We start from the raw sequence: 12,564 nt of genomic DNA, 5'->3' as shown, positions 1-12,564 counted from the left end.
GTTGTTGGTGAATTTCTGCATTTATTTAGCTTGACTGAAAGTCCAGAATGCCTGGTGTCCCTGTGATTCTTGGAGAGCTGCACAATTCAAGTGTATTTTTAAAATTATCATTAAATTCTCATTTTATATCTTGGGTAATGGAAGGGTACACAACTGTTTGTTTTAGAACAGAACTCTGGAATTGATGCCATCTTTATAAATGATTATTTAAACTATTGAATGCTAATAGATATTCCTCCCTGGCAAGTATAACATTAGATTCAGTAGAACAATCTTACGTCTTAATGTCAGATTTCCTTATGCTACTCTCCATCCATACAGAGGTGCACAGGAAATTCCTTTGTAACTTTTGGATTAGAAAATTTAACAATATGAATGAGGATCTAAGCACCCTCCTCCATTTCCACTGATTATTTCATTGATTTCATGCTATTTCCAGGGTCCCCTTTTTCTGTGGCAAGAATGTGGAATTGCTAGAAGTATCTTTAAAGGAAACCTTGAAGGTCATTAGATCCCAGGCAATGAATGCCTTCATTCACCAAGGGCACTGCCCTCCTTTGCCTTCAGTCCTTTAACAGCAACAAGTTCCCCCAAAGGGCTTGCACTTTTACTCGGCCTGAGCAGGTCACATTTCTAAAATACTTAGCTGTCTGCAGTGTCTCTGGTCAGCAGTACTAAGTCACTAACACCAAGGAGTTTCAGGCTAGTTTGACCTCTTTCTAGTTTTCAATGGAATTATCCCATGTAATCCAATTTACACAGCCATTTAATCAAAGTGAGAAAGGAGATTACAGAGCTCACCTTTGTTTTGCAAAACAAGGGTGCAAGGATCATCAATCCTACTGACTCTCAAAGCGACTTGATAGTACATCGCCCCCCTTTGGATTGTTGGTCATTAACCTGATCTGTCTCCAGTGATCTTGTTTAAATAGGAAGGTTTAGGCTCTTTTCCTGAACTACAAGGTAGCGGTTTCTCCACCCACATCTCACCACTACCATTCACGTGAGCAGATGCTACTATAACAAAGAATTGGTTCCCCTTCCGCCCATGCTTATTATTCCACAAAGCAGAAAGCATGTACGAATCAAGTAATTAGGTTAAAACTTCTCTTCTGATGCCAGTCTTTAACATTTGCATTTCAACCACCCACTGTAGTGATCCCAGGTGCTTTGCCTATAAACTAATCTGCTTGCAGGAGAGAAACTTGCGCTCCTCTCCTCCTCGGTCTTGGGCAGCTGCCCTAGAGACTACACAAACCTTTCTGCCAGGCCACGTCCCTCCCTCCTGCCCTTTTCCACACAGGTGCAATGGGCTCGAGTCTTCCTACTCCCCTCTGAATGTGTACGCTTCCCAGGTCTAGACACCTATTTAAAATATGACACTAAGTATGTCATTAAATAAAGCATTTTCAGCACATTCTAAACTGAAGATCTGGACAAACCTTCCCCCCCACCACCACCACTTCCACCCCTTCGACACACTTCAGGAACTGCAATCTCCGACAGCACCTCTGGGGGGTGAAAGGGCAGCCTTACCCAACCCGCGGCAGATAACAGAAAAATTCCTAAGGGGAGAAGTAAGTAGAGGTAAGACCTGCAGTGGCAAAAAGAACTGTGCATGGGAGTACAGTGGCGGCCCTTTCTAAACGACAATACAGATATCTGCTGCAAGAAAAAAAAAACCCAACACTAATTGTACCCCTGGACGGTGCTTTACCACTATGCTTCTGTATAACGCACAATTTTGCAGCACTGGGAATTACCTCAATAACTACCATCAGAGGTGCCCATTAACACACACAAACAACTTTTTCTCTTCTGAAATGGAAGAAAGTGGGTGCAATGTGGAGGTATTACCTCCTCTAGAGCTCTCTTGCCTAGAGCCGCAAACCTGGCAGACGCCGCGGGAGTCAAGTTTCCCGGGGCTGGCCGGGCAGGTTCTCCGCCCAGCCGAACGCGGCCACTAAGGAACTCTGGGTTGGCTAAGTTCCAGCGGCTGCACCCGCGTCCGCACGAGCCAGGTACCCACCCAGGGGCTGCACAAAAATCTGGGTGCGCGAGCGAGCGTGGCGCGTGGGGAGCTGTTGTAATGTCCCCGAAATCCACGGGAAAATGTCTCTGGTGCAAAGACATGCCTTTCAGTAATCACTTAAACTCTCCGGCCAAAGAACAGATCCTTCCATCTTACAGGAACTGCGGCTCCCGACTGACAGCTCCCAACTTAAGGGCTGCAGCTCCAAACTTGACACGGGCTCCCTCTCATCACTCCCACTCCTCTCCCAGGCTCACCCGGGCCGGGCGGCTGGGGCTCGCACGCCACGCCCGCCTCCCCAGCGCCCTCCAGGCTCTTCCGGCAGGCACAGCCCCGAACGCCCCGGCACTTGGGGCCGGGACGCGCCGGCCTCCAGGCGCGATTTTCTTGAAGAGCCGGCGAGCTCCCGGGCGCGCCCTACTCACTTGTGTCTTCTTCATAAGGAAAGGCAGCGCTGTGATCCAGCCCAGGCAGCGGTGTGGCAACTCCGTTTAGCTGTTCTGGAGCTCCAGCATATTGCATGAGCAGCGGTTGCAGATAGTCCACGCATTGGGTAGCCCGAGCGCAGCGCCCTCTCCACTGCCCGTGCTTCGCGCAGCGCTCCCAGTCCCGGCGAGAGGCGGCGAGTGAAGCCCGGGCTGGGGAGCCGCCAGCACTTTTATACAGCTCCCTCCCGCCTACTCCGGACACGCCTCCTTCCCTTCCGGAGCTCCGGGGAAGCAAGACTGGGCTGGGGCACGGGAGGGAGACCCGGGAGGGCGGCCGGAGCCCCGCGAATACACCAGAGTTGGACAAATCAAGCCAAGCGCGTCCCCTCGCCGGGGGGCCCGTGTGCACACGGCCGGGCGGCCACCAGGGCGCGGGGGTGCCGGGGGTGAAGCTGGACACCATGCAGCCGCCGCTCGCGCTGCACGCGGGTAGTGGAGAATGCCTGCTGGGCCTCTCAGCCCCGCCGGGGCTCACCTGGCACCGCCGGGGGACGGAAGAAGTACCTCGCGCGCTGGCGAGGGCCCGGAGCTCCCTCTTTTCTGTAGAGGCGGTGCGGGAGAGGTCACTGGGGGCCTAGCAAACAATTCGCCCCGTCCTGCTTTATGGAAATGTTTTTAAAGCTTAATTAGGATCTATATAGTTAGGCCATTGTCTTACCTTTGTTTTTTTTAAACAATTACTTTAGTGAATGAATACTCATTGAAATAACTGTTGACTCAGGATTGAATACTGCTAAGGGAGATGCTGTTTCCAGAGTGGTTTACTGCTGCTTCTTTAGAAATGAAGATTGAAAGAGAAGCGATAGGTTATTAAACGTGGAGATCACCAACCCAGCCAGAGTTTTGAAAACTGTACTTTTTTGCTGGAGAAGGTTTTGGAGTCGGAAAGATAATGCAACAACAATAATAGTAGATAAAACCACTATATGATGCACTTAATTACATACCAGGCGCCGTGCTAAGTACTTTACAGAGATTATCTCATCAAATCTTTTCCATAAATCTATTGTATAGGTCCTGTCATTTTTATTCCCAGTTTATAGTTGATGAAACAGTCTTAGGTCAATTTTCCCAAACCACAGCTAGGAAATGGCAGAACTTAATTTGAATCCAGAGCCCTGGCTATACAGCTTTTTGTTTGTTTCTTTGTCTGGGGCTTCGTTGAATCTTTGCTGCTGCGTGTGGGCTTTCTCTACTTGCCGGATCTGGGGGCTACTCTTAGTTGCGGTGCTCGGGCTTCACATTGCGGTGGCTTCTCTTGTTGCGCAGCATGGGCTCTAGGCCTGCGGGGCTTCAATAGTTGTGCCTCGAGGGCCCTAGAGCGCAGGCTCAGCGAGCCATGTGAGATCTTCCCGGACCAGAGATCAAACACGTGTCCCCTGCATTGGCAGGCGGATTCTTAGCCACTGCGCCACCAGGGAAGTCCCCTAGAGAGCTTTTAAAAAATACTTAAAACAAATATTAACTCTCCAAACCCCGCCCCCTGCCCTCCCACCCCCCGCTTTTTTTTTAGTCTGCGCTGTGTCTTCATTGCCGCAGGCGGGCTCCAAAACCCTTTTATATTTGTTCTTATAACTGGAGAACACTAAAAAGCATTTTATTAATTTTTTAAAAGAAAATGTTTACTAGACATTAACATCAATAGTCTATGAAATAAGGATAATGTGTAAATTTAGGAATTAGGTATTTTAATAAGAGAGTAGGATTCCAAATTTGCCTTAATTCGTTCAGTGTGCCTTTTTAAAAAAAGAATATGCCAAACCTATAACCATGAGAAACAAGAAACTAGGTAAAATTTGAAGCTCACTGTGTTAATTTTCTATCACTGCTGTAACAAATAACCAAAACTTAATCGCTTTAAACAACACAAATTCATTATCTTACAGTTTGCAGGTGAGAAGTCCAAAATGGATCTCCCTGGGCTAAATGTTGGCAGGGCTGTGTTCCCCATAGAAGCTCTAGAGAGTGCCTTTTCTTGCCTTTCCAGGCTTCTAGAAGCTATCCAGATTTTTTGGCTCATAGCCTCCTTCCTCTTCAAAGTCAGTTGTGAGTTGAGTCCTCACATCACCCACTCAGCCCTTCCTTTCTGCCTCCTTCCACTTCTAAGGACCTTGTGATTACCTTGGGCCCACCTGGATAATCCAGGCTATACTCCCTAAATCAGCTGATTAGCATCATTAATGCCATCTGCAATCTTAATTCCCCTCTGCTATTAAGCATAGCCTATTGACAGGTTCTGGGGATTAGGATATTGACATCTTTGGGCGTGGCAGGTGCGCATTATTCTCTCCACCACACTCAATAGCGAACAAATTCAGGGAGAACATGGAGTGGAAATGTGGGCTTGTTATGTCACTATGCATCCTCCATCAAGTGCTTCACTCCAAGTGGCTACAGAGCTCTGACTAGGAGACTACCTCCCCCTCCATGGTTACGAAAATAAATGTTTGAAAAACCCGAAAGTTCACAGTATTAAATAATTACTTTTACTTTCAATCAAAACAGTGCTACAAACCATTTTAAGCAGAAGTGAAAAGAAGTCCGAAAACAGAAGCAAATGCGGCGGTATAGGAAAATCATCTAACTAATGACTCCTCTCTGCCAATCCCAATCTTAACACAGCCAGCCTTAAGGAACAATTTTGGTCTGCCAGAATCTTCCAAAGAGTTGCATATATATTATGCACAAAGGAGTTACACTCCTGAAATGTATCATTATGGTCTAATGGAAAGGGAAAGGAGTTTGAGAAAGGTTGATTCTATTTCAGGCTCTGTTGCAGGCTCTATGGCCTTGCCACCAATCAGGGGTTTAGCAGCGTGGCATGCATAACTGCAAAGGCTCCCCAGGTGACTGTAGGTGCTGCACTGCTGAACATCTTTGTTTATTTTACCAAGTGAGTATAAATTAAAATGTGTATTTTTAAAATGTATATAATATATACATGTATAACACACATATATCAAACAGATGATTCCAAGTTGATTATTGCTTAGAAAGAAGAAATTTGAAGGGTCAATTTAAAAGCAGTTTAATGTATAACATTAAATAAATATAACTGGTAGTAAAGGAAGGTGTATATCGACAAAAATCATGACATTGGTAGAATGACTGAAGCTTGGCAAACATCAATCTAACTGTACTAATTTTATGAAACCAATAAGAAGGAATAGCCTAATAGGTTAGAACAGGTTTAAAGAAACCGGGGAGTAGACCTAGCAGAAATTCAACCCCATTTCTTTTCAATCAACTGGATAATTCATCTCAGGACTCAATATACTAATCTAGAGTGACTCGCTCTCTTTGCTTCCCTCCCTCCCTCCTTCCCTTCTTCTCCCTCTCAGTTCTTTCTCCTCCTCCCACCTCCACAGCTCAATGGCTTTCTAGCTACACTAATACCATCACTGACTTTCTCATCCATAACTCTGTATCTGTTGTGTCCTTCATACTGATGCGCTACAGTTATGCTGTATAATCATGATACTTGAAATCAAAATGAAGAGAATATGAAAGCAGGTACCAAAGAGGTTAGAAGGGCTAGCATGCAAATCAAAGACTGTGGGCAACCTCATCAGGAGGTCAGAAGTGGGTCAGAAAGACAAAGATCTTTCTTCGGTGTAGGCCTTTGAGAGGAGACAAAGGCCAGCATCTAGTCCCTTAGCAGAAGAAAACCAGGAGCTACTTGAAAGTGAACAAGAGGTAGGGCTATGCCCCAAATGGATAGGAAGCATCAGGAATTTTTTCTCGTAGAAAAGTAGGCTGCAGTTATAGGGTGCAGGGAGTTCAACATTTGATACATTGGGAAGAAAGTCTATCCATGATTATCTAGTCTTTACTTGCATACTTTCAGTGTTAGTTGGTCCACCATGCTGTTTTTGATTAATCTAATTGTTGGAAAGATTTTTCTCTTTTGAGCCTTAACATTTGTTGTTGTTTATGTTAAGAGATAGGTTTAAGTTAGTAAGTAAATCTAGTAAGTCTTGTGCGTGTGAAACATCTCTTGTTTGTTCACCCATCCTGGCTGCCCTCTGTTAGACACATCACTCTTTGATCACAAAACTTCCTCTGCTGAGAACTCCGGTTGCTTGCCACTGTTCTTGGAATAAAGAAAAGCAAAGAATTTCAGGCTTCCTGGGTCTGGCCCCTCCCTGCCTCTCCAAAGTCAATTTGTGCTGTGCTCCCTGCTCCAGAGGCAAGAAACCTTTTCTGTTCCTCAGAGTTCCCTCCCATTTCAGAGCTTTTGGTTACACTCTTCCTTCTGCTTCTGCAGAGACCACTTTGCTCAAATCTCCTCTTTACCCAGTAAATATTTTCTTATTCTTTAGATCTCAACTCAATATTCCCTATATTCTCTTCCTCAGGCAGGTTTTCCCTAACCTCTGATTTGATCAACTCCCCTCTTATTATAAACTCAAGTATGAATTCCCTCTTTCGTCGCATTTATGAAACATTTGTTTGTGTAATTATTTGATTGAAGTCACTGACTATGACTGTCCTCACTCATTAGTTTATCATCAGCGTTTAGTACAGTAAGCAGAACACAGTGAATCTCTTAAATACTTTTCAAATTAGTTTACTGATGCCAGGCAGGAGGCAGGAATTGGATAAGGCCCAGAGCTTATACAACGTCAACAATTTCTCACAACAATCATGTAAGGGAGATAATTTTTCTGTTTGATAAATAAGGAAACTAAGGACCAATACGGTTAAATAATTTATTCCAGATCCCTCGGTTGGTAAGTGGAAAAGGCATGATATAATCCAGGCATGTGGACACCGGTTAGGACTTTTTATCTGCTCTACACATCTCCTGTTCTTCTTCCTCTGCTACCAGCGTCCCACTTTCTTTTGTAGAAATCACACAAGATGATCCCATGTCTCTCAGAAGGGATTGTCATTCACAAGGCTTTGCCTCCTCTTCCCCCTTCACTGTAAGGATGGGTCTAGGATCCAGGTCTGGCCAATTCCCTGATTGGTGAGGTATGGGTATATCACCTGAGGTGGGCTGATCAGAATCCACTGAGGTATTTTCCTGCTAAAGTCAATTGGAAAGATCACCTCCTTCCTATGGAGTTGCCACAAGCTACAAAAATGTGAAACTTCCTTTATCCTGTTGGTGTCTGGTTTGACCAGCCTTAAAAATGATGAAAGATATCCGTTCACAGACTATTCTTTGAAAAACCCCAAATTTCTTATATTCAGGGAATACCATCAAACTCATTTGTTTAGTTTTTCCTTGATTATAGAATAAAGATTAGAAAATATTGCCAAGGATAGTAAATACGTAAATTATTGATAGTCAGCCTTCTTTTCCCTTTACACTGTGCTTAAAAATTAATCACAGGTCCAATTTAAAAACAACAGCAAATAATTACATTCCTGAAAAAAAGTTGAGCCTGTATGATATCAAATCAGAGATATTTTTTAACTCTTTTATGAAATCTAGAGATGTTTACAATATTAACTCAGAATGTTCAATTTAGTGTTGTTAATAAATATTGATCACGTATCAAAAGGAATTTGGTTGACAAAAAAAAGGAGTGTTTCCTGAAGATAATTATAATATACAAAGATCATTATCCTCCATGGATATCAAATAATCTAGAAGTTATTAGACATCATGACCTACTGAAAAACTGAGATTATCAAGAAATTCTAAAGGAATAAACTTATTTAAACATTCCAGTAGAAACCTGAGTAAAAAGGAATCCAATGGATCTTAGAGAAAGAATTTCCTGGTACACTTAAAACTATTAATTCAACTTTGCAGAAATAACATTATTTATTCATTAATTAATTCATTTGACAAAATTTTAATACTTCCAGTAATTATAACAAATAATTTTTAATTACTTCCAATAATCTCCTCTAAAATGTACCATTCATTTCTGTTATCACTGCCTCACTTCAGAGCTGAGGAATCTCATTTAAACTATTGCAGTATATTCACCAAATGTCATCCTGTCCCGTCCACTTCACCAAATATCTTCTTCCCATCCACTTCATCATCACTGCCAACATTACTGTAGCATCTATAAAAATCTAGGCACAGTACCTCACTGTCTATAAATGTATTCTGATTCTCCATACCTAGAGAATAAAATCCGAAGCTCCCCACAATTTGGCCATAACATTTGTAGCTCCCTAGACTCATCAACTGTACTAGCCACTTCCTTCCAACTAGCCATATTGGACTTCTCAACATTTTCTCTTTGACACCTTTGTTCCTGTGTTCACATTGTTCTTTTAGCACGGAGTAGTAGCTTCCTCTCTATTTTCTGCCTGAAATCTCCTTTTCATCATTCAAATCCTGGTTCAAATAACACTTCCTCTTTGAAGCAGAGTGGTTGCTCATTCCTTACAAACTTCATTAGGCTTACAATGAATGGGAAAATTACTTTGTAATCCATGAGCCCTCATTCAGTGAAGGAGAGAAGGATACTTCTCAAAATGTGCTGAGTGAAAGAATAAAATGAGCTGTGGAAATCTGATGGGAACATTCTAGGGAGAGAATATGCATATGGGGGCTTGGTAAACGTTCACTATGTCTTCGTGTTGTTTTTTTGCTACTAAAAGTTTAACAAGTATTTTTTGACTCCAAATTTATTTTTTAATAAGTATAATTATTTCATTTAACTTATATAAATGTTTCTGTTTATGTCTTTTTCTAATCCTTAAAGATTTTGGAAACTGAGTTATTTCACAAACACGTAGCTTTTAAAACTAGAAGAAAATTTTGATAAAATGTGGTTTACACAGTTAATCTACATATGAAGAATTGATGCTACAGACAGGCTTATTTGAACAAGGAGTACAACACTTTTCTCCAGAATTGACTAATGAAACACTTTCTGGCTAGTCTGGAAACACTACTTCCGAGGAATCATGATCAAAGAGTAAATATTCTACCCTTGTTTATAGTAAAGAGTGATTATTAATAAGACAGTGATTTTAAGGTTATTTAGAGGAGAATTTCTAGAGAAGAGAAAAAGGTAGAAATGATTTTCTAAATAATATGTATATTCTGGGAATATGCTTTTCTATAGTCTATATTCCCAGAATATAGGAGAATGTTGAGTATATATATATATATATTAGACAATCAAATACCATGAACTGTTACAACTTTTATATAAATTTTACTACAGGTCCCTCTTCTCCATGACATTTAAAAATATATTATTTAACTCTATGTTTTTGCATAATTTTCCTGGATATTAAGACTTTCATATATGTCTCATAACTTTTATGTGTATTAGATAAATTAATTTAGGTTGATGTTTTTGTCAGTGATGTTATCCTCTCCACTTATCTGATTTTAAAAGAGATTTGTGACTTCAACTGTGGCAGTGTTCTTTTGTACATTGTACTTTTTTGAAATGTGTTCTCTAATGAATCATTTAAATGAGAAGTTTCTAGAGTATGGCTTATTTCCTAATTGACAAGTTTGTTCTATACAACTCTTGAATGGCACAGTTAATAAAGAATATAGAGACATAGACAAATGCACTAGTACTTTGTAAAGCTCTAATGATATAATATGACTCCCCTAGTTATCTCTTCCTTTAAAAATTATAAACAGGCAATAACAGAGAAGCTGTCATGTATTTGGAAACTTCTTCTTTCTTTCTTCTTCTGCAAGGTGGTGGGTGAAAAGAATTTGACATTTAAGGCAGCTAGGGAACAGATAAACTTTACCATTGTGGGTTCCAAAGTCTGAAATAAGCATTGTGGATACTTTTTTTTTTTTTTTTTTTAGTGGATATTCAACTTGCTTGGACAAGTAGCAGATTTTTCATGTCTCCCTCCAGCGTCATTAGACCACTTATCAAGTTTGTATGAAAGACATTTGTTAACAATGTACCTTATTGTCTATGTTTTCCCTCAGCTAGAAACTATTTGCAATGACCCTATCTTCAGAGGTTATGGGGATCTTGACCAGTTTTCAACCTAGTCTAAAGAGGCCTTGAAGGAAGAGATGGCTTTCAGAATTGAGATCCAAGCTTAGAATGGCTAGTAAGCCCTAGACATTGTCATCTTAGCCACATACACTGGCCACCCTCACCCACCTTCCTTTAAAAAAATTTGTTTTCCATTCAAAGCTGTCATTCCGTACTATGGAGGCTCCCATGGCAAATCCCCGTTACCAGCTTTCTTATTCTGAAGACTATACCCGAGGTGAGACAGTGGATTGAAAATAAGGTGAGCTGATGATTGTCATAATCATTGATTTTTAAATACATGTTTTGTTTCTCATTTATAAAGAACGCATGCTTAAATTGGATTGATTATTGCTTAAAATATGCAGTGTGGTGTTGTGCGTGTGTTATTTGACTGAGGGTACATCCCAGGTGCTGGAAACATTCTATTCAAGAATTTCAGTCCAGGGCTGTCCAGCTAGCTTTCAAACTAGAAGTTCCATGCTCTAGAGGTTACTAATGCAAGCACTTCTATTATTCATATCTATGCTATCAAAATTTAGCGTATTTCAGCATAGATTTTGGAAATAAGTTAGAAATAAGAATGTTCGCTATTATTCATAAACAGCATACTATATGGCAAATAATTTTTCAGAGGTGAAAATTGTGGCTTATTGACCAGCATCATTAATGTAAGAAGGCCATCTCATCGGCAAAAATTAAAGCTCTTCAGGATACCTGTACTGGCTAAAATTGTTCTAGAAGCAGTCATGAACAGGGTATAATAATTCAAGGAGGCCTGAAGCTTTTAGCAGTAGAAATAATGCTTTTAAGACCTGAGCCCTAAACAGACTGGTTCCAGCCATTGGTGTGAGAGGATTTCTAGTGATGTGTTCGTTTTGAGAAAATATTTCATGTAAGATGCTAATGGAACACTTAACTGTGTCAAGAGCTGGTACTTTATCAAGCTATAAAGAATATTTTGTGTCACCTGATTCATGTCTATTTGTCAATATATTGGTCTATATGTGTTGCAGAAATGGGTCTGTGATTTGCTTTCAAAAATGATCTGGTGGCCACATAATCTACCATAAAGAACCTAAGACTTTTGCATATTGAATTGGCTTGAGGTCTGTTCATAATTGTTTATGGAACACTTCCCAAGTGATAAGCACTTTGCAAATATTATTTAACCTTTATAGTAATCTATACAATAATCCTCACAATACTCCTAGCAAAACCGTATTTTTTGTTTGGTTTTGCTAAACCATCTATGCATAGGGTGATGCTAATCATTGTCATTATCTAGAGAAAGAGAAGCAAGATGATCAAATCCACCTATGAGGTGGGCACAGTTACCTGTTTTACAGATGCGAAAACTGTAGCCACAGGGTAGTTAAGTGACTACTCAAGGTCACACAGATGGAAAGTGCCCAATCTTGGATTTAACCTGTACCTGAATGACTCTAAAAGCCCATCCTTCTAACCATGACATTTTACTGCATCCCTTAATGATTTTTTCTTATTAATAGAAGAATTTATGGGCTAAGAAGTGAGTTAAATATTTCTGATAGCACAGTATTTACATTGCAGAGTTTTCTCATGGGGTCCAATGATAGAAAATAATTTGTCAAGTCTAGGGTATGCTGGGTAGCTATCAGGACTATAAGATAATTAGACACTTTTCAAAGCAGGACTCTCAGCGTGGAAAATGTCCTTAAGGATTTTGATTCAAATGACTGATTTCATGACAATGAACAGCTCCAAAAGCAAAGAAATGTTCTTTTATGTAGAGCAAAGGAAATAGGCTAGCACTGAGTCTTTTCAGGGCAAACTTTGGAAGCTTAAGATTATCTGTGCTGATTTTTCCCCTAATCCACCTTATTGGGTTTCTGGTTACCTGACCTTAATATAGCTTGTACAATATCATCTCTGTAACCTTTGTGTTTGTCGGCTTATCTTGATCAACTATCAGTGCAAAGTGAGAAGCTGCCTTTCATCTGGTTTCCAATGGTGCTAACTAGGAAAAGAGAAACCAAAAAGTTTGCACTGAGCAGAAATAAAGTAGTAAAGGTATTAAAGCACTGAGAGCGAACCTAAAGAAGGTATTTGAAGAAGGAAGGCTTCC

General features: G+C 40.9%; 1 protein-coding gene across 3 annotated transcripts in view; it reads right to left on the bottom strand.

The window, feature by feature from the left end:
- KITLG (KIT ligand) overlaps nucleotides 1–2,653 on the bottom strand; it is a 90,354-nt gene extending 87,701 nt beyond the window's left edge. For all 3 annotated transcript variants that reach the window (XM_060112089.1, XM_060112090.1, XM_060112092.1), the window contains exon 1: nucleotides 2,458–2,653. In XM_060112089.1, the coding sequence (XP_059968072.1) occupies nucleotides 2,458–2,472 (15 nt within the window). In that variant the 5' untranslated portion in view covers nucleotides 2,473–2,653. The remainder of the gene's footprint in view (nucleotides 1–2,457) is intronic.
- Between the last annotated feature and the right edge of the window lie 9,911 nt (nucleotides 2,654–12,564).

Source organism: Mesoplodon densirostris, chromosome 11 (assembly GCF_025265405.1).
Source record: "Mesoplodon densirostris isolate mMesDen1 chromosome 11, mMesDen1 primary haplotype, whole genome shotgun sequence".
In the NCBI taxonomy this organism is placed as follows: Eukaryota; Metazoa; Chordata; class Mammalia; order Artiodactyla; family Ziphiidae; genus Mesoplodon; species Mesoplodon densirostris.
This window is presented reverse-complemented; position numbering and strand designations above follow the sequence as displayed.